The sequence below is a fragment of the Tenrec ecaudatus genome, chromosome 13 (genome assembly GCF_050624435.1).
Source record: "Tenrec ecaudatus isolate mTenEca1 chromosome 13, mTenEca1.hap1, whole genome shotgun sequence".
Classification (NCBI taxonomy): domain Eukaryota; kingdom Metazoa; phylum Chordata; class Mammalia; order Afrosoricida; family Tenrecidae; genus Tenrec; species Tenrec ecaudatus.
Window position 1 is genome coordinate 81,073,799 of NC_134542.1, and position 21,944 is coordinate 81,095,742.

The 21,944-nt window shown below is 51.4% G+C and overlaps 1 protein-coding gene across 8 annotated transcripts in view; it reads right to left on the minus strand.

The window, feature by feature from the left end:
* Positions 1–323: 323 nt before the first annotated feature.
* Positions 324–21,944, minus strand: part of PKP4 (plakophilin 4) — a 272,376-nt gene continuing 250,755 nt past the window's right edge. For all 8 annotated transcript variants that reach the window (XM_075529701.1, XM_075529706.1, XM_075529705.1 and 5 more), the window contains 9 exons: positions 20,442–20,633; positions 20,096–20,269; positions 16,925–17,075; positions 11,852–12,047; positions 8,614–8,698; positions 8,365–8,482; positions 5,274–5,402; positions 3,037–3,110; positions 324–1,313 (listed from right to left, as the gene is read on the minus strand). In XM_075529701.1, coding sequence (XP_075385816.1) covers positions 1,065–1,313; positions 3,037–3,110; positions 5,274–5,402; positions 8,365–8,482; positions 8,614–8,698; positions 11,852–12,047; positions 16,925–17,075; positions 20,096–20,269; positions 20,442–20,633 — 1,368 coding nt within the window. In that variant the 3' untranslated portion in view covers positions 324–1,064. The remainder of the gene's footprint in view (positions 1,314–3,036; positions 3,111–5,273; positions 5,403–8,364; positions 8,483–8,613; positions 8,699–11,851; positions 12,048–16,924; positions 17,076–20,095; positions 20,270–20,441; positions 20,634–21,944) is intronic.

Genomic DNA, 21,944 nt, shown 5'->3' on the forward strand with positions numbered 1-21,944 from the left:
GGCAGGGCCTTCTGCCTCAACCCAGGCTCCAGCTCATGAGCGCGCGCGCGCACACGTAATACCTGAGATGCAAACAGACCCTTCCTCAGGAACAAAAATGCTTCCGCAGAAAAAGAGGAGCGAAGGCCCCAGCTCTGGCCTGGGGGCCGGCCAGGCGCCTCACCCGCTGCCTTCACCGGACACAACTGGGCACGCCTAGGAGAGTTAGTGGACTCTGCTCAAGCTGTGCACGACATGCAGGCACAGCGACATTTATTGACTCGGCTTTCCCACATTACATACAGAGAACTAAGGAGGGCAAAAAAGAGGACAGGGAACAAATCTCCAAGGATGAAATTTCCACATTTATTTCTCTTCTATGTGCATAGAAAATGGCAGTGAAGTGTCCCATGGAAGAGGCAGGGAATGGGCGTGGCATAGCGGAAACCAGACTGGACGTTGTGCTTCAAAAGTACACTGTTCATTTCGAAAACAAAGGTGCTGCCGTTGGTTGTTGATTGCAAACACTTCCTTGGGTTTTCCGTGTGTGTAAGCTGTCACTTTCGTCAAAGCTCTCTTCAAATGACACACTGCATTACAAATGCGGCATTTCCATATTTACACCCACAGAAGAAATTTACAAGACATAATAGCATACAATCTTGACATTTAGTAATAGCAATAAAACATGTAGGGCATCCATTTAATTTTTTTTCTGTACAAACTATCAGAACATAACTTTATTCACATTAAAAAAATCATCTTTAATTTGATTTGACCTACACATTCCCCATCTCAGTTCACCCATTTCTCAAGCCTCTCATCACGTACGTCGCCCACACCTTCACCAGACTACAGAATCTACAAGTAATTACACCTAACGTCTAAATAGAGTGTAGAAAGTCCTCTCTCCCAAAGATTCCCTCACTTCCCTGAAAATTCCTCAAAAAAGAAAATAAAGAAAAATTTGCTCTTCACGCCTTCCTTTCATTTCACATTCACCGGTCACCATCGAATCAGCAAGACAGGTTTTCCATCTCAATCCAAACAACGTTCCAAAGTGTCCCTCGCCCGGCACGTCGAGGCTACACCCACGAGTCTGGGGACCCTGGGTACTGTTCGGCTCTGTAAGAAGGTTGTTTAGGGGAGTAAAAGTCTACGTAATTGGTGGTCGATTTCAGTCCATATTGTGTGGCGTAATCAGTAGACGCAGGAAAGTGGAAACGGTCGTCAAAATAAGGATCTTCATAGCTACGAGGAGACTGTAAGTACAATCGGTGCGCGTCAAAGTTCTTTCTGCTGGAGACGTCCTGCGTGTAACACAACTGCGGGTGCTGTGGACCAAAGGAAACACAGGGCAAAGAAAATCAATGGGCGCTTCCTGCTTCGTATTTTTAAAGCAGGATTTGCTACGTAAGGACTTTCGAGGTAAAGGCTGTTTCTGGTGAACACGTGCTTGCTAGTGAAGCCGCACCTGTACAAGAGGGCTGTCCAGGGGCAAACCGGGCCCCAGGCGAGCTCCAGAAGCAGGTGGGCCTAGCTGCTCCTAGGCTTAGTAGCAGGGGCCCTCTCTGTGCCATGCAGAGGGCCCATAACAACAGAACCAAGTGCCTGAGCTTTGCCCTGTGCCACAGGGCAGGAGTTCAGAGACACATGTGGCTCGGTGAACAAAAGGGGCACGTTGGAAGCTCTGTTCTAAGTTGTGAATATGAAGGAATAAGCAATCCCAGGCTGGCAGTCAAGTGAGAAGCAGCACATGAGGACATACAATCCTGGACTTGACCTCTGGGACTAGGTGAGACTTCCTGCAGGAACGGCTCTGGAGCCGAGCTCCCACACGGAGCTGAGCTGTGGGAGGAAAGGCGAGCGGACACCCCCAGAAGGGCCCTGGCCTCCCCTCCCCTTTGCGTGCAGCCCGACCTCGGAGCGCCTCCTCATTTGTCCAAACGTCTTTGGTGGGAAACTGTCACGGTTCTCACATTTCCCTTTTCTTTCCACCACACCCATCTTCCCACTTTGTACAGTGTCACAAGGTTGTCTGCAGTGTGGTCCACAGCTAAACACATTCTAAGGAAAATTTATAAGGTAAAGGAGCAAAATTCCTTTTATATTAGATGTGTGGTTCGGAGGTTATTTTTCCTGACTAGAAAAAACCCAGCAAACCTAGAGTCGAGTAATGGCAACTTTTCCCCCTTCCGGCCACAGAGAAGAGAGACAACAGAGGGAAGTCTTAGGAGATCCAGCTGAAGGGCAGGGTAAACAAAACCCAAACTCAGTGCCATTGAGGCGATTCCGACTCACGGAGATCTTACGAGGGCTGGGTAGTGCTGCCCCCGTGGGTTTCTGAGACAGTAACTCCTTACGGGAGTAGAAAGCCTTATCTTTCCCCTGTGGAGCGGCTGGTGGTTTGGAACTGCTGACCTTGTGGTCAGCAGCCCCAATGTGTGACCATCACAGGATCTGCCTTCTTTGGTGGAATCCTTTTTGCTCAGGTTATATCAAGGTGACTGACCTGGATGGTGTCCTCCCATGAAGGCAGAGACGGGAGTGTGCTGATACAACCACTAGCCCCCATTCAGAGAAAAAGTGGGGCCCAGCCCAGTGGGAGCGGAGTCCCCCTTGAGCTCTGGGAGGGACGGAGAGCTGGCTGTGGACTCACTGCTTTATAATCGGGCGGGAGTCACAGAGGTGACAATCGCAGCATCCAAAGGAGAGACCAGTGAGATGAGAAAAAGAAAGGTGTTTACCCACCTTTCCCACTGAGGCAGGGAGGAATTGTCAGCTTTAACGGAAAAGAGAGCTGGAGAGGGAACTGCTGGGCAAGGTGCATGAATGAAGGACTTCTCAGGGGGCTCGCTGGAGTGGCACGGTGGCCTCTGGAGTACCGATTCGGACACTCCCAGCGCTCGGGCTGCAGTCGAAGTGACTTGCTGAACCCACAGACGAGTGTCCCAGGAGCAAAGAGCCCCGGGAAAGCTGTGCCCTGGAGTGGGCCTGGACCCTCACAGTGCCCATCCCTGCCAATGGCCCTTCTGCCCAATGACAGCACAAATTCACCTGTAGCCGTCTATTTTGTTCTCTTGCTGGTGAGGAATAGGAACTGATGTAAATTGGTGAAGGTTTGCTGGAGCCTGCAAGAAAATATTTTATGATATTAAAATGCGTGATCATAACTCTGTCCAATTAGGCTTCCCGGTCCCTGCACTGGGATGGCCGAGTCCCTGCTGGCACTGCAGACCGCGAGTCCATGGCCTGGCATCCCTGGGTCTAGCCTGGCTACTGCTCACTTCAGGGCAATTAACCGAAAACCAAACACTGCCATCGAGTCGATTCTGACTCCTATCGACCCCATAGGGCATCAATCTCTTCAGGAGATGAAGGCCTCATCAGTCTCTCATGGAGCGGCTGGTGGGCTTGAACTGCTGACCTTAGGTTAGCAGTACAAGGGGTAACCCATTACACTCTCAGAGCAATCAGAGCTAGTGAAACGGCAGAGTTGGCTGTAGGAGTACTTTACACACACGAAAGGTGCTTTCGGAACCGCGGCTTCATTGTGGGGGGCGACTGCTGGCCATCCTTCCCATTACAAACCGCCGTCTGAGGACCGCTGCTGCCCCTCGGGCTGAGGGGCTAGGCCACAGCGCAGGGCAGGGCACGGGCCAGTGAAGGAACGCACGGCTCTCCAGAGCCCAGGTCTCGGAGGGGCAGCACAGGCATGGTCGGGCGGTCGGGCCGCCTGGAGGCACAGTCTGTGTCTGCCATGTTGAACCAGGTTGGTGATATGACCGACGTGGCCCAGGGCCCCCTGCAGGCGCGCAATGACCCCCCTGGTTAGGTTCTTTGATTGTGAAGGCTCCTGAAGGGCGCTGTATTTTGTTTTTAAATGAGGACAGAGGCTCCTCCTCGAGGCAGACTAGTTTCCTGATGTCAGCCAAGGGGCTACAGCAGGGCATGCAGCGGGAAGCCCAGGCCTCTTCAAAGCACAGCAGGCCGCTGTGGAGTCAGGCAGCGACGCAGCACAGGCGCCATGCGCTCCGCGTCTGAAACGCAGCCTCTGCGCTTTCCGGGTTATTAATTGCCATAGTAACAGCGGTGCGTAAACAGGCCCGTGCAATCAAAGACAGCCGCACGTCTGAAAATGCTCCCTCCGCAGAAGTTAACTCACCGCCACCTTTTATTTATTTAATTCTAATAAACAGGTTCGCGGGGGCGGGGGCGGGGCGGGAGGTGGTGCCTACTGGCTTGCTGAGGTCTCTGCAGCAGCTATAATGGGTGGGAGATCGGAGAGTGGGGACGACGGGAGCCTGGGGCACCCTTGGGGCCGGCATCCTTTGAATACGCTGCCGGACAGTCCCAGACCTCCGCCGGAATACAACCGGCACGGTTAGGAAGCAAGCCGCAGGTCTCTTGGTTTCGCAGCATCGATAAAACCGATGTGCACGCTGTGTCGTCATCTACTAAGTGTGCAATAAGCCCTGTGAAGACGCTGGAAATCCTGAGAGAAATACCCAAATGTGACTCTAAGCGAGAGCTCGCTGTTGGGGAAAATAGCACGAGAGCCGGGCTTGACTTGGGGCTGCCCGGCCTTCTTCCGTCACAGGTGCAGCCTTCTAGAACACAGACGTGGGAGCAGCATGCAAGCCTGTCTTTGTTATGGAAATGATACTCCTTGTGAGGAGCAGCTATGTTGCTCTTCATGCAAACTCTTCCAGGAAAGCAAATGCAGCCGATCTGGGCGCTCGGGCTTCCATGGGGGAATAGGTCAGTCGAGGTGCTGCAGCCGCCGCACTCGGGATCCACGTTCATCTGTGCGGAGCTGCTGCTCCGTCTGGGCAGGGGGAGCGGCAGCCTGGGCTCCGTTCTCTCTTGGACAGCCCGGTGCTGTGAAGCGGAGCCCCAGTCAGGGTGCCTGCATGTTCCAGAGCAGAGCTGGGCAATCCGGGCCTTTCACTGGCTGCCCCTTTGGGACAGGATGGCCAGGCCTGTCTTCGGTGGGACCTCTGGGTGGACTCGAACCTCCAACCTTTCCCTGGGTTGGCCAACAGGGCACTATTGCTACACCCAAGGGTAGTTCACATTTGGACACAGTCCCCTTTTCCATCGGTGACCCCCCCATACCACGACACCAGCTTGTCTTACTGAAAGCAAGTGGAAATGACAGCAGGCCAGGAGCTAGGGCACGGGGGACGAGCACCGGGTTGGTTGTGGGGAGAGACACGGACGTCTCCCCCAGGCAGGGGCTCCTTCCCAGGCAACTGGACCGGCACCAGGAAGCACGGTGTGTGGGGTCTTACCAGGGTACAGGCCTTTATGGGCGGCATCCCCTTGACTATTGTAATACTGCATAGGTGGCTGGGTCCTATCGCACTCAGAGCGAGGGTCTCTGATTCCTAACAGTGCTGGTGAGGAAGAGGTGCTGCCGACTGAGGAGAGGCCAGAGGAGGAGGGAGAAATGAGAAGAGAGAGAAATCAGATCAATGCCTGTGGAAAATGCCCTCAGAAAAACAAAGAACACCGATTAGAAATGTCACAGCAGCGGGCCTGGGAAAGGTAGACCGCAGAGGTGAAGAGCAGCCAGACCAAGCCCCTGTGAATGGGCCCGCAGCCACCAAAGTCAGCGCCTGCGCCCAAGAGCAAGCTGCCCACTTAGAGAAGGGCACCCCGCGAACCACACAGGTGGCCAGGCCACCTGGGCGTGGGTCGCCGTGACCAAGGTGGCCTTGGACACCACTTTCTTGCCACACAGGGTTCGACTGGCTATTTTATGATCTCAGTTCCGCTGCTTATTAAAGAATCCATTATTCGCTATGTATAGCTCTTCCAAATAGATATTTTATGGTCTGTTTAGACTTCTAATTATTTCAAGAATATCTGCATCCCTAAATGTGTCTGGATAAGACTGCCTGGTCATAAAATTTCTAATTCTTTTTTATGGTGATCAGCTGTCAGGGAAATTACGTAAGCCAGTAAGCCTGGCTCTTCAAGAAGCCCGCAGAGCTGAGAGGCCCCAGCCTCACATCTATCTATGAAGATCCTTTTGGACATGTCCCCCCAAGAGAGGGAGAATAGAAACATTGAAACTAATTTTTTTTCCTCACTGAAAAACAATCTTAAAGCTCACTGTCATGGAGTCAATGCAGCCGCGTAGTGACCCTGTAGGACAGGACGGCATGGCCCGTGGGTTTCAGAGACTGTAACTCTTGACTGAAGTAGGAAGCAAGTCTCTCTCCTGTGGAGCAGCGGTGGTTTTGAATTGCTGACCTTGTAGTCAGCAGCCCCATCTGTAGCCGCTACAGCACCAGGGTGCCTAAAGTCATCTGGCCTGTTCTGAGGTCAACTATAAATGAGAATGGCCCCTCTGCCCCTTGAGACACCTGCAGGGGGTGCTCTCCACACCGTGGCCCCAGAGGTGCTGCGCACATGGGTGCTTCCAGGGAAAGCCTAACTCAGGGATATTTTAAAGGCGCTTCACTCACCATTGGGTTTGCTTCATGTTTAATGCGGGGAGCGTGCCTGGGCAGTATGGAGGTGCTACTCACCTTGTTTACATTCTAGAAGGCAGTAGAACAGAAGACAAAGCTGTCTGCTCCACTCCCTACCACACCTTCCCCCCACCCCCGCCGCCCCCATCACACCAAAGGATCCGGGGTGCCCATTAGCAGGTTCTACACTAGTGCCAAAGGGAAGGATGAGTCTGGAATAACTGGAGATATCAAGCATAAAACAATATCCTGTCTTTGGCCCAAATCCAAATAAGTATCTAGGAACATGGGCAGGGGCTGGTCAGCACTGCCCCGGGTGCATCAGGTCCTGAAATCAGGGCTTAGCTGCCTGAAAACATGCTTTTGCCTGTACAGGTGCCTTCTGTTAAGCGGCCAAGGCTCTGCTTCCTCTGGCATCTCCAGCTCTGATCCCCTTTAGGATTCGCATATTTTCAGTTAAGGAGACAGCCTGAGGCTACTCCTGGGACCTCAGCAAGAATGTTGTGTGTGGGGGGGTGGGGGTGGGGGAGGGAACAGATCTCTTTTAAGAAAACAACTCCCAATTTAAAAGCTAAAATATTAATATGCACCATATATATATATATATATACACACACACACACACCCCGAGATCAAGGGGTGACATCCAATTACTTGGCCCAAACACTGGTCTTTTGGGCCACACTTGTCCACATGAAGAATAAGACTGCTAGCCATAGTACAGATGAATACAACAGACAATACCAAGAGGTAGGAATGGTGACTTAAGGCCGAGTAAAAATAAGGTCTTTACAACTTTCCCCTCTTCGTTTAATTAAGAATTAAACTCACAGGATAGCTCTTGGCTTAATAGCAATCCATCCTTTCAAGAAAAGAAGAAAAATGAAGTCTAGGTTTCAAAACGGCTTTCTTTCTTTCCACCAAGAACGAAAACGAAAACGGAGCGCGATCTCAATTCCCTATGCACAACTGAAGGGAATCCACGCGGGCCCAGCCCTAAGGCCTGTACCCACGGGCTCTCAAGGCAGCCAGGTTGCACTGGTGAGGAAGCGAGCAGAGGTCACGGAGCACTCCCCCATGATGCAGGCTCCAAAGACTGAGCCCCATCAACGCTGTTTCTAGGAGTGTTCACCAGGAAAGCCGACACGCCGCTTTGGAGGGCATTCTGATGTATGGACACTTGTTCTCACAGCTCTATGGAAACTAACATGGATGGCAAGCACTGAAGTGGCGCCCCTACGGGTCCAGCGAGGGCAATCTCTTCAATCCCAAGTGCCACCGTTGCGTGCGGACAGGGACAGATGTTAATAACTGCCAACTTTGGGGAGAAGCACCTTCCTGTCTGGCCAAGAGCCTTTCACATCTGTGGTGCCCCTGAAGGTGAAAACTTGCCTCCTCTAACAATTTCTTGGACTTGAACTCAGGGGCAACCCTACTCCTTCCCACCCCACCTGTGTCTACTGTGCCTGAGGAAGGGCCCTGTGCCACACAGGGTTAATAGAAGCTGCTCAGTGGGGGCCCCAACCCCCTTCAAGTGACTCAGGCACACGCCATGCCTGCCACACTGTAGACAGCCTCTGCATAACCTGGAGTTCCTTTAACGGGGGCTCCTCCACAATCCTGCACAGATTCCCAGCCCCGCTCCCACCTGGTGAGGCAGGCTCTCATGGTTACGCTGATGCCCTTCGGTCGGTGTGACCTTGCGCCGGCTTTAAGATCGATGGAGGAAAGTCGGTTTGCTGTCTACAATACTGTTAATAATCCCTGAAAGGAAGGCCCCCGCTTGATGGGCAACTTTACACCCCTCCCGCCCCCCACCCCGCCACAGGCTCGTCTTCTCTGGCTGGCAGACGATGCTGTGTCACACGAAGTTCTCGGCCGAGAGTGACATGTGCCCACTGACCTGACTGCACGACGGGCGACATCTGTTGGTTGGTAGTGGATAGGGAAGGATGTGATTTGAATCGGTCTCGCTCGAGGGTGGACACAGGTGTAATAAAATGGTTCTGATTCCACCCATCCTGTGGGTTCAAAGAGAAAAAGGGAACCTCTCAAGACGAACAATGGAATTTCATTGCAATAAACGGTCATGAATGCACGCCGCCAGGAATGCTAATTGACAAGAAGGGCCGGAGCTGTTCTTGCACGTTACCTTCTTATAAATGCTCCGGAGGTCCCGGTACTGCCACAATGTATTCAAGACCTGCGCTGCTGCCTTCACCACTTTTAGAGACGATCTAGGAGAGAGGGGCTGTGATGAATGCCGGTGGCCCAGCCCCGGGCTCCCAGTGAGGAGCACCAGGCTGCCAGCAGTGGCCAAGAGGCCTTCTCTCTGGGGACCACCGGGCCTGGGGGCTGCCTGGAAAAGAGCACCAGAGGACGAGCAGCCCCTGGGAGCCAAGCACCCGCGGTGCCGGCCAGGTGCGGCCACCAGGCACCCTGCTGCGTGGAGGAGCTGAGCCGAGCCCTCTAAGGTGGAGGGCTTCTTTCAGGCCACCCCCAAGCCTGCCCCCCCCCCCCTGGCCAGCATTCTTACAGGACCGTATGGTTCATGGGATCACAGTAGAACCCTCTGAAGTTGATTCAAGGTCCCTGTCGCCATACAGTTTCAAGGTCTTTACACAAACAGCTTAAAGCCCCTCTATGGCTTACATCTCTATGCTGACAAATGCACACATGTGCTCCAATGCTTAGCTCGGCAACTCTGGCCAGTTACTGATCTCCCGAAGACAAGCTGCTGCCAGCTTCTGGAGGGGCCTGCCGCGCCCTGCTGCAGCATCGCTGACCACAGTTCCCAGGCAGGCCCTCTGCCCTGGGCGCTGCTGTTCTCAAGCAATGGCCTCACCAGTGAGCCCAGAGGGAGCCTGAGCTAAAACTCTGCCGCCGCCCGCTGGGCTGGTAGATGGGGTGGTTCTCTTGGCCGATGTTTGGGAAGTCAGCGCCAGGGCAACTGCACACCTCGGCCTTCACTTTAGTATTGGAAATTTGATTTCAAATATATATCACTCTGGTATATGTCCTCTTTCACCCCTCCGCTCCCCCAAATAAACCCTCAGGGGGTCGGGGAAGGAAGTGAGACGGCCCCTGCTGTGGCCACCTCCTCTTTCCCTGGGACCGCAGTGTGCTTCTGAGCACAGGCAAACCCAGGGCCCCGAGCCAAGCCTCTGCTCCTAGTGGTGGCCCTTTCACAGCCGCTTCTACTTCCACCTCACACACAGCCAGACTTCCTCTTCTCAGTGACCCAATCGTGATCGGTCACAGGCACAGTCGGGTAAAACCACTCTACCGGGAACTTCCTAAATTTTAAGTTTGCAAAAAGGTCTGGGGAGTAAGACAGTGCACCACCATACCAAGAAATGACTGCCGATGAAATTCTGGGCATCCAAGACAGCCTCTGGAGGGGACATTTTGGGGAATAGTGCCCTCCTATCTAATAGCACCCCATTCTCAATGGGGGTTTGATATCGGTTTGATATCCTGACTGATGCTGACCTGCTTGCCTCCCAGTGGCAGGCAGCTGAAACCGAGGCATGAAAGGCACAGCCCAGGCCTGCTTCTGGTGGCAGGGTCTGCGACGCGTGTCCAGCACACTCCTGGGTACAAAGAATGAGGCCAGTATCTCGGGTGCAGGGCCTATGAGCCGAAGCCTGGCGTGTGAGAAAGGGAGGAAGGCTCTCTGCTTCTCTTTGCAGCATGACTTTTTGAGGGGAGTTATGGAGTCTCGTCTCCTACTCCTCTCTTCCCATCTTCTCTTAAACCCTCCTTCACTGAGATGCAAAGGCGTAATGCCCTCTCCCCTAAGCCCTGAACCCAGGCACGGCCGACCCGCTTCTCCGGTGTACTAGTCACCCTCCCAGCCAGCCCGCGGGACAGGCCGGTGCGCTGCATCCTCATTTGGTGCCCTGTGTCTTCCAGGGAATGCAGGTCCCTGAGGGGAGGAAATGTGTTGGTTTGTCTCCTGCTGCAGCCAGCAGCTCGGACAGTGCCTGGCACACAGCAGACATTAATGCTTGCTGAATAAAAAGGAAGGGAAGTGTGGATTCAGAAGCTGACCTGCTCCACAGATTTTCAAATTTTGCTAGGTGGGGCCCATATGCAAATGATTACAGCACCATTAGGTATTTCTTCCGTTTTTTGTGTGTTTGTTTTTGGTATGCTCTTCACCAATGAAGGCTACTTACGTGAGAATCCAGAGCATCTATGGGGGATCCCTGTTATCTCAGGGGGAGAAGGAAGAGGCCAAGAAGGGGAGCCAGTAGAATTGTACTATAGTTAATATGTCCTTAGAAATAAAAAAAGGGGACCATGTACATCCATTATTAGCAACACACACACACACACACACACACACACACAAACAAAAGCGAACTTAAAGAAAATATGGTTTGATGTTCACACGTGTGGCTTCTGAGGGGTGGGCTAAGAATAGAGGTGTTTGCCAAATTACTATTGTTATCTTAGAGATTCCTCCAGGAGTATTAACTAAACGACTGGATGAACCCCAGTGTGAGGTCTAGTGCTGTCTTTCAGCCAATTTAATATTGATTGCCATCGACTCTGGCCAGCCAGCGTCTAAGATGCTGGAGGAACAGCAGGGAACAAACAAGGCAACGGTCTGCTTGGGGACGCTTACCTTCCAGAGGCAGGGGTCACGCAAGGGAACCTACATCAGTAATGTACCAGTCAGAAATCCGCGTGTGAAGGAGAACAAGGGGGGGGCGGTCTCAGGGTTTGGAAGGCGGCACAGCACGTCTCTGCACACCACTTCTTGGGGATTCTCTGATTTGGTACAGAGTCAAATTTCTAGTCATTGCTATAGCTCTGTATGTAACAACAACTCTTCTATTTTGTCCACAAGTCCTCTAATCCCGATTTCTGCTGCCCATCGATGAAGTACATCTAGAAGCAAAGAGGGCTGTGTGCTGCGAGCCTGGGCTGTGTCCTGTCCTGAGGCCACCCTGCAGCCCTGGCTGCCAGCGGGGCTCGGGATGCGCTCTGGGTACTTAGTGGAGAGAACAAGCCCGCACGAGCATCCGAGCAGTCGTCGCCGCCGGTCAGGATCTCGGGCTGAAGGAGAGCCGAGGACACACGGGAAGAGGCACATCAGTGCATTTCGGCCAGAGGAAACCACCGAAACGAATGTGCTTTAAGAGACCAAACAGTAGGAGGAGCTGGTGCAAGAAATTAAACACCAGAGAAGGGGCTGCATGCCAAGAAACGTCTCACTCAGCAGATAGGCTTCAACTGCTGGAGACTGGTTAGCTTTTCAGCTTGTAAGAAAGGCAGACACAGATCCTTTCCGCATGAAAAACAAGCTCCACATAGGCCTCATCACAGTAAGATTGCAGACCGAGCGGGGCCCGGCGCAGCCTCTCGGGCCGCCGACTTGCCTGTCTCCTCGGCCTTTGGTGATGTTGACCAGCTTCTCTATCCCGCCGGAGTCGGCCAGGGCCTTGGCGTTCTCCATATTTTTGCTGGTGACCTCATGCAGAGCACAGCAGATGGCCGCCATGGTCTCGTCAGAGAGGATGCTGGGGCCATTCCCACCTGGAAGCCGGTTGACCAGGTCTCGCATGGCATATTTACCTGTCAATGCAGAAAATTAAATTCCGTGTTCAGGGGACACTAGGCTTTCGCTGTTGTTTCAAGAGTCTGAGAGCTGCAGTTTCATAGAAATAACCCCGACGAAACCAGTAACAGGAGAAAGAAAAAGAAAACCCAAGGTCAAAGAGGCAAGTGGCACACGCTGCAAAGTGTCGAGGGAGAGTCTCCATCGACATCAGCGCCACGGGAAGGAAACGCGGAGTCCAAACCGCAGCGTCAAGCACCAGAAGTAACCAGCGCCCAGATTAGGATGCTAACCAAGCTGCTTCAGCTCAGCCACTTTCAATAACGGGGAAGTAAGGAGATGTAACAAAGTTGACTCTTCACCGCATTCCCATGTCATCACAAACGACAGTGCGCCTGACCAAGCCACAGTACTCCAATCATCTCATGTCGTGAAAGCTGGAAGTCGAACAACGACTGAAGAAGAATCGATGGGTAATTGATGCGTTTGCGTTATGGTGCTGGGGAAGAACACTGAAAGACCCATGGACCGTCGAAAGGACAAATGGGTCTGTCTTGGAAGAAGTATGGTCCGAATGCTCCTTAGCAGCAAGAACAGAAAGACTTGTCTCATGCGCGTTGGACATACCGTCCGGAGAGAGTAGTCCTGGAGAAGGACACTGTGCTTGGTAAAGGAGATGGGCAGCGACCTTTGACCAGGTGGACTGACCCAGTGGTCACTACGATGGGCTCAAACGAATCATGGTTGTGGGGGTGGCCCAGGGCTGGGCAGGGTTTCTTATACACGGAGTCGCTGTAAGTCAACGCTTACTGGATGGCACCTAACGACACGGGTCACAGATCCCATGAGCCCCTCCTATTTTACAACAGATCGTTGGATTTGGACAAGTCAAGTTAGCAAATACCAATGCTCATCAACTCCTTCAGGGCTCAGGGCGAGCTGGGTACAGTTACACAATTTACCGAGCTGTGGGCGCGCGGCCAGCGGGCCAGTGTGGTGTTACGGATTTCACCGCATCCTGGTGGCTTTAACACAGGGGTTCTCAGCCTCCCGAATGCCGCGACCCTTTCATACAGTTCATGTGGTGGTGACCCCAACCAGAACATCATTTTCGTTGCTACTTCATACCTGTAATTTTGCTACTGTTATTAATCTGGTGAGCCCTGTGAAAAGGTCCTTAGACCCCTAAGCTGAGAATCGCTGCTTTAAAAGAAGACAGAAGCAACATTTTGTTATTAAAAATATGGCTATGCTATCACTTAGGAGTAATGCAATAATAATAATAAAGCTCTTGAGAAGACACGACTGGGAGGAGTACCTTAAATATTAAAGCATTTTATTATAGAAACTCTTATTTCTCTTACTCCTCTCCAGAGAGAGATTCTCTCTAGCTTTATCAATTTCAATTACCAACTGACAAACTGGAATAATTGCACAACAAACAAAATGAATTAACACAAGCTCAAGTAAATATTATCTTAGTGCCTCTCCCCCCTGACACCCATGCTAATAACTGAGCGGATGGTAAATAGGTTTTTATTAAACAGCTCTTTATCCACAATGGCGAGCAGGAGACAAGCCCTGACGACATGCCTACATAATTGACAGCATGTGTCCACAGGCAGACCCACAGCCAACACTATCATGAAGCACAGAGAGCAGCTGATGCCACGGTAAGGACAGACGGCCAAGGTGGAATTGGGAAGAGATGGTCTGCTGGATGAATTGCGCTTCCCTGCCCCAAAGAGATGGCCACCTGGCAAGGCCAGGATTTTTAGTACATGGAATTCTCTTCCATTTTGCCATCTGAGGTAATAATTCTATGTGCCGTAAATCCCAATTTCTAGGATGTTAATGAAGCTAAATGTAATCAGCAGGATCAGGCTGTATCGTAAATCAATCTCTTTTGAGATATAAAAGAGATGAAATAAGTAAACAGAGCTCAGAGGCACTTACTACCATCAAGAAAGAAGTGGACATGGATCCAAGTCCTTTAGCTACAAGATCCATGCACTGGAAGTTTCCTACACGCAGGCACGACTGGTGGCAGTATACCTGGTGAGACCCACGGGACCCTAGGCCCACAGATGTGGAAAAGGAGGCAAGGAACAGGCAGAGGGAAAACCTCTAGCCTCTGAAACTGTGAGAGAATGCATTGCTTTTTGTTAGTAGCACTAGGAAACTAAGACAGACGATGAGTTAAAAGCAAACAAACCAAGCCTATTGCCATCCTGTCAGTTCTGACTGTGGAGAGCCCGTGGGCCACAGAGCAGAACTACTCCGTCAGGGTCGTGTGGCTGCGATCGCCAACAGAAGCAGATCGCCGGACCTTCCTTCCTTCTTAGGTGGCTACTGAGGGGGTTCACGGTCAGCCTTTAGGTTAGCAGTCCATTGCAAACTGCTGTGCCACCCCGAGGCCTGGGATGGAAAGTCAAGTCAGTGCTGGTGATTGTTAGCGCTTGGGAATGACCAAGAGGCCATGACGTGTAAGCTATCGTTTTGCTAAGGCGGTGCACTCTGCCTGCGGTGCCCACGGCGCCTGTGGCGGCAGACAGGTGGGCTAGTCCAGGCTGACTGCTCACCAACAAAACTTTTGTGCGCTGATAAAACTCTTGCTTGTGGGGGGGGGGTCTATTGCTAGTGCTGGCGATGGAAATGGGGGTGAAGGGGTCAGAGAAGGTGACAGTTATGAGGGACAGAAGTGCTGGATAAAGCGGACTCCAGTGCCGAGTCTCGAGGGGCCACAGGAAGGAAAGTCGCTGTAGGGAAACAGGGATGTGCGGAACTGGTGGAGTGCTCCAGCTGCACAAGAACCCTGAGGAAGCTCTGGGGAAGCGTCCAGAGGTGGCTAGGCGGTCCGTAGGAAACACAGGCAAGGAGGCGCTACTCCAATTGCACATCCCTGATGCTAACGGTCTTGGGGCACAGCTCCAGTGACAGTCAGGAATTGGTAGCACGGGCCCTGCTCCTTCTATACCACCTGGGATCTTTTTTCTCATTGTAGAACGGCAAGCCAAATTAAGAACCTCCAAATTTCACATGCTTCTCAAGAGAAATCAAATACCTGGAAAAATAATTTAAAATCAACAACTCTCTAGGGCCCTGAGGAATTTCTCTCAGAGAACTGTGGGCACTAAGAGCGGTAACACATCTACAGGAAGTGGGGCAGGACCCTGTCCTCTCCACAGGGGAAGTTCCGGCTCAAAGGGACACTGGGTTCAGACCAGACACGGAGGTCAGCTTTATTCTGGGGGTGATTCTGTGTCCGGACTGGGTGACAGTCCTGTGAGCCACCGCGTGTACTTCTTACAACAGTTGTCTGAGAGCAGCCCCACTGCTTTTCCGCTCTTCTTCCTCCAGTCTCTCCTCTCCGATCTCATGACAGGAGCGTTTTACACAGGCTCAAGATATATTCACGCCATTTTAAAACTTTTTATTGTGCACCGTAGAAAGGCTGCCAGACAGACCAGTCATCAAGAGTTTGCACACATTCCGTTTCATCTCACTGATTACACTCCGCTCAGTGTCTTATGACCTATACCATTTTGTCCCCGTGTTTCCGTTTCTCCTTCCTTCTGAAGTTTGTTCTTGGCAAGGCTGCCCTTTCGCTCTGAAGGATGGATGATTCTTAGGTGTGTGTACCCCACTAGGGTTCCCACGTGTTTTATTTTCATCATGCTTCTGTCCTCCAGATGGGAGAGACCAATAGTTACACCCCGATGGTCATTCACAAGCTTTTAAGACTCGAGTCCCTACTCCCCAAAGCAGGAGACAAAATGCTGCCTTTGTGTGTTGTTATGCCAATTGACCTTGCTCCCCCAAACTGTAGATTCATACACAATCTTGTCAAGCCCTCTTCCCTAAGCTGTCACCAGCACTTCCCCCATTTACGGGTCACAGCAGAGGGAACCGTGAGGCACTTGGCAGTTTTAAGGGAGCGCTTCATACACTCTCATGTCCTTTTCACAGCTGACTCATACTCAGGGCAGCAGGCACCATCAGCCCCCTCTCCGGGATGGGCTTGAGTAGGTGTTACTTTTCACTTTCCGTCTAGGGAGGGAACTGAGCCCAGGTGCGTTACATAGACTGCCCAGGTAAGAAAGCCTGGGGGCAGATCTAGGGTCCAATCCAAGGTCTACATAAAGGTTTCTAATCTTTTCTCTATGTTGTGCTTGGGCTGAGACAATGCCCCGGCAGGACACTGGAGGGGCAAGCAAGCTGCCTAGTGCCAGTTTTAGCAGGCACTCACTCTCAAGCGTATGCAAGCACCAGCCCTACCCTGGCAGAGACCTGAGAGTGAGTGCCTCCTTAAATGCTATGTGCTAGGCTTTCCTCCTCTGACTCTGCCTAGCCGCTCCAGGGTGGAAAGGGCCTTGGGAAGGCATCCATCTCACTCTTTGGGTGGGCATTCCAAGGGGTTAGAGAGGGAAAAGTTACAAGTCATTAATGCGCATTCTGTTTTAATTCAGAACAGGGTCGTGTCAGTGAATTAGCAGACATTAGCCTCAAAAACAGGGAGGGGAAACAAAGATTGTTTTGTAGCTCAAGAAGTTTAACTCTCTTTGGACAGAGAGCCACAAACTCTCACGAGTGGTGTTGCAATGCAAACTACAGGCATTTCTGAAAATGTCCCTTCTCTGAGCAATGCTTTAGCTGGTAAGCTTGCCTTCTGCTGAACAAATTGGTCGCAAAGAACCCAAGTACACTACGCAATTGGGGACTAGGGCTCCCTTACTCATGGTTTTAAATGGCGTTTTATTTCTATTAAAATCAAAAGAGACCAGACAGGATTGTCAAGCCTGCAGTTACTGTCTCCTTCTACCTCACTGCCATCGGGTCCACGCCAACTCAGGTGCCCTGCGTCCTCTCGCAGCGCCGTCTCATTAGGACGTACCTATGAGCTCCTTGTTGCGGACATCGAGCGCCATATTCCTCAAGGCCGTCGCCACGGAAGAAACGACTCGGTCGTTATCCATTCTCAGGAGTTCCACAAGGATGGGCAGCCCTTTTTCTTTCCGGACCGCCGCCCGGATGTACGCTGCAAACTAGAGCAAAAGACGGCCGTCAGTGGTACGTAAAGCAGAGGACCATTTCTGTGATGTGACTGCAAACAAACAAAACAGAAGTTTGCAAAACGATGACCAGATTAGATGTTTTTTTTCCTTCCAATTGGAGATTAAAATCTATGATGTCAGTAAAGAGAAATCCACCGTTTGGAAGAAAGGACAGGATGATTGATTTAGAGCGAAAACCCCAAAGCCTGGAAATCTCAAGCCAGCATCTGCCAGATATTTCTTTTGTGCAGAAAGGAGAAGACAGTGATTACTTTCTAGCTTAGATACATAAACGGGATTAAGGAAAGATCATGTGTTGTCATTGCAGCTGGCACCACGCCAGGGCCAGAGGCTTAAAATAGGCAGGCAGAGACAGTAACCCATCAGCACACATTAAAGGCGAGCCATGGCTGCCAAGACTTTTCCCCCCTCTGGCTTCCCTGCAACAAAATTTCTATTTCAGCAACCTGTCAGAAAGATTGCTTGGGGAAAAGCCCTTGCCTCAGAAGAAAGGGAATTCTCCAGAAACACCAAGCATCATGACTGGGGCACACCGATGGGAGAGTAAGGGCATTTGTGTGGAGAAAACTTTCACATTCAAGAAAAGGGAGCTGATTATCCTATTTGACGTCTAGTTGTCAGATTTTTATGATTATGAGGCACCGCTGGACAGCACAGCAAGCGTCTGTGCACTGGAAATGGGCTCCAAGTCAACAGTGACCCCACCACCACCACGCCGCCCCCACCCCATGCCACATTAGAAAACAGTCTGCAACCGGAGTAGGAGCTCTCGTTGACGCTCGCCAGTGCAGATCGCTTTTCAAAATTTAGGAGAATTGACACATGTTCATAAAACATCTGATACTTTTCTGTTGTGGTCAAGTCTCGAGAACAAGGATCTCCCAGTCCTTCCATGAACACGGAAGTATGCGCTCTCTGCTGGGTATCTTATCTTAATAGTTCAAGTACGAGGAAAAGGCCTGTTACGGTCCTTTATGTGAACACATTTTCCAAATCCAGTGAAACGGCTCGTCACAGCGGTGACGTACTAAGGTGGGTTTATCAGCTTCCCTTCCTGACCTGCACTTGAGCCACCTCCCTTCCCGCCACCTGCCCGGGGCGTCTCCTCTCCTCCCTGGGTCTCTGTGGTCAGCAATGCTCCCAAACTGCCTGACTCGATGGCACCTGTGGTTAGGACGACCGGGCTTTCTTAATGAGGGCCCTGTTTTTGATGAACTATTTTGTATGCTTCCAAATCACTTAAACATAATGCTCATATTTTACATGAACTCACCAGCTAATTTTTCATTCACTAAGTGGTCCCAGAAATGAAAATCGAAAGAACTCTTAACCACCTCTACTGTAACTGTTGTCTTTTTAAATTATCAAGTGATCCCCGGGCTAACAGCAGCTGCCAGTGAAGACCGGGGCCTATTGCAATAAGCATTTACACGTGTCGGCCTGTCCTTGGTTCTCCCCGTTTCTCCCCTCATTCAGTCCCCACAAGCATCTTCTGACCCAGTGACCAGCGTGCTGTCCAGACCCACTGATGGTCAGAACAGAGTAGGACTGCTCCTCATGGTTTCTGAGACAGTGACTCTTCCTCCTGTGGAGTGGCTGATGGGTTTGAGCTGCTGACTTCCAGGTTAGCAGTCCATTGCTTACCCACAGTGCCACAAAGGCTCTGCCAACCAGTTTATATTGTTATTAAAAAAAAATCAAGCTCTTCATCTCACGAAGTATTTTTATACCTTCATTTCACGGACGAGGAGACTGGGAAGAGAGAGGCTATTTCTTCTAAGGTCCTCAGGGAGACTGTCTGGCTTCAGAGTGGGTGCTTAGCCATTAAGCTGCTAGAGTTTTAATTACAAAATAAAGGATAACCACTGTGACTTAGCATTAGTCCAAAACCTACTTGGCTTAGCAATGCCTTTCTTCATCGTGGATTATAGAATGGCCAAAGATTCTCTCTCATTTGGGGGAATGGTGATGTGGCTGGCAGCCAAAAATAAAACAAACAAACAAAAAAACCCCACAACAAACAGAAATTAGATTTCTAATGAAATACACAGGAAATTTCTAGAAGTTGGAAATATTTTTTTAAAAGGAGTACCTGGAAAGTTGCTAGATAATGCTTAACAATTTTTAAAGAACTTATTTAAAAAAGGGAAACGCCCTTCAATGGCTACCGGTGGGTAAAGAAGCAAAAGAAGTTCCTAGAGGCTATGGGGCTCTCAAAAGGAAAGATCACGAAGGGTCCGCAGGACTTTTTGGAGCCGCTCGTTCTCCGCACAGTCCCGGGAAAAGAGGGACGCACCAGCGGCTCCTCTCTGCTCGAGCTCCGGTGCAACCTGGCCCTTGTCCGTCATCTTCGGCCTCGGAACTGCACTGCCTCCCAAATGGAATTCTGTTCTCCTGGTCTCTGCCTCAGATGCCCCTGCTGCTCTGCCACAGAAGGGGTTCTGGCTGATGCTGCACATCATACACTCGTCTGCCTAAGCCCTTAGAGTGGCCCATCTCGCCTACTGCTCAAGTCTTTCTCCGCCTGTCCAGGAAGACCAGTAGCCTAGCTACCGGGGCTGCTCCTGCCCTGCCTTCTATGCTTCAGCGACCACGGCCCACGCTATCCTCTCCTCACCTCCAGGCCTCCTTCTGGTTTGTTCGCTGAGCCCAACCCAAGATTCCACTGTGGATTTCAGTCTCCTTTATGCCTCCCTCTGGGCAGCACTTCTCCTGCAGGAAACCTTTATCTCCCGGCATCTTTGCCAAAGCACACAGGTCCTGTGATCCTGGCACAGGCCAGGCAATCTGCGTTTCTCACTAGCCTTTGAGTATGTCACGGGGAAGGAATAGGTCAAGTTTATCTTTGGGCACCAGACACAACAGCTGCTCTCTCTCTCTAGTGCCTACCCTTGGCCCGGACCACGTCTAAGCAACCGCATTCCTTTCACTGCCCATCTGACTGGCTTCAAAGATCCCCAAGAAGTGTGGACAAGTGGAAGATCTCCTACCTTCCAGTTGCCAGCAGAGAGGTTCTGGAGAGAGCCGGCAGAGCCTTCCAAGGTGGCTGGATTCGAGCTTTCTGCTAGGAGAGTCAGATACGGTTTCACCACCGATGGATGCCACAGCATCTCAACCCCCTTGGGGGACTTAGACAGCCCTGGGATAGGACCAACTCCATCCCACTGAAAGACAAACCAAACAGCACACATGAAACAGAAGCCAAGGGACACGGGAGGCAGTACTTGAAAATCTCCATCTCTGGACTCAGATACAGGGGAATCTGTTTGCTGCCACGCATTGATTCCTTACACCCGCAACATGAAACGTTAGCTTCAGGTCAAATAAAATGCTAACTTGATCCTCCTGTGGCGTCCTCTTTTTCTTCTTCTTCTTCTTCCCCCAGCAGCTTGGCTCCGAGTCTTTGCTGGGAGACTCTTTCCCTAGTAAGTCATCCAATTCATTGAGGCCCAGCAGCCGGGCCTGCGGGACCTCCAGTTCCAGCCGATAGGACAGGTTCCTCAGGGTGCACACACAGTTCTCCACCGTCTGAAACCCAACACAGCGTATAATTAAAAAGCATTACAGCACATCTGTGGAAAAGGCTTCTGTACTGACAGCTACCGATAATACACAAATGGACACGAGGAAATAACCATTTTTTTACTTAAGGGGAGTGGAAATAATATCTACAGAAAGAATTAAGATTGCACAATATTTCCGAATACCCCTCAATGAGGTGCACAACCATCTTCGTACACGTTTAGGTCTGGTGTTATGCTAATAAAATGTTCAAGCGCTGAAAGAGGACATGCTCAGTGTTTCTGCTGCAGGGGCAGAAATGCGCCCACGATGCCAGAGCCTAACTACCTCCTGCTCCTGTGGACCATCCATGTGACAGGAAGTGCCACCAGTTCTCTCCCTGGGGACAGCCCCTATCCAGCTGCTAGCTCCTTCACTCTGCCAGCCCCTCCCCCCTCTGTGGGACACTCTGACTTCTGAGTACGCTCTCTTCCTTTAAAGGCCAACTGTCACTTCAGCTCATCTTGTCTGAATCCAAGTTCATGTTTGCCTGGCAAGCTGCAGTTATAAGTGGCAGAGCTTTTGGTTCAGTAGGGCTTGAGCAGGAACCTGGCTGTCACCTTGAAGCCCTCCTCCCCCTTCTCCCTGAACTTGTTACTCAGCAGCATCCGTCCTTTTTGGCTCAGCTTCATCTTTTCGACCCGACATCTCCTGGTGGCCTCTTTTAAGCCAACCCATCCTGACCACTGTGTTTTCGAGTTCCTGAGACTCTTAGCTCCTCCTTCCTGATTCTTCTGCAGCAGATTCCAGGTCGGTGTCAGAGTTGAGAAGTGCTGGGTGCACTGCCCATGCTAGTACAGGGATGGAGAAGGGAAGGGCCCCCCGGAGCAGGCTGACCAGCAGGGCACTGGAGGGACAGGAGGAGGGCAGAGGTTGGAGCTAACAAGAGTGCATGAGAAAGGTGGGCGAGGGTGGGAGGCTGGACTGCCAGTGGTGGTGGTCAGAAGAGAGCGGCTGGAGGGAGTCCCCTGCCTCAACCAACAACTTTTATTCAGCAGATGCACAGATATACATGACTTCAGTTCTAGGAGAAGGGGATTCAGAATGGGAAGAAATAGCTACAGGGACTAAAGGCTCGAATGCACCTAGGAAATCACAGAGAGAGCCAGGTCTCTGCCATCCCATCTGAGCCCTGTCACTACATGGAGTCACTCAGTTGTGAAGGTCCTAAAGCTGTTTTTGAAAGGAGCCTGGTGAAATAATTACTGGATGTAAGGCCATGGTTCAAATCCGCCAGATGCTCCTCAGAAGAAGAGGCTTTCTGCTGTTGTAACGATT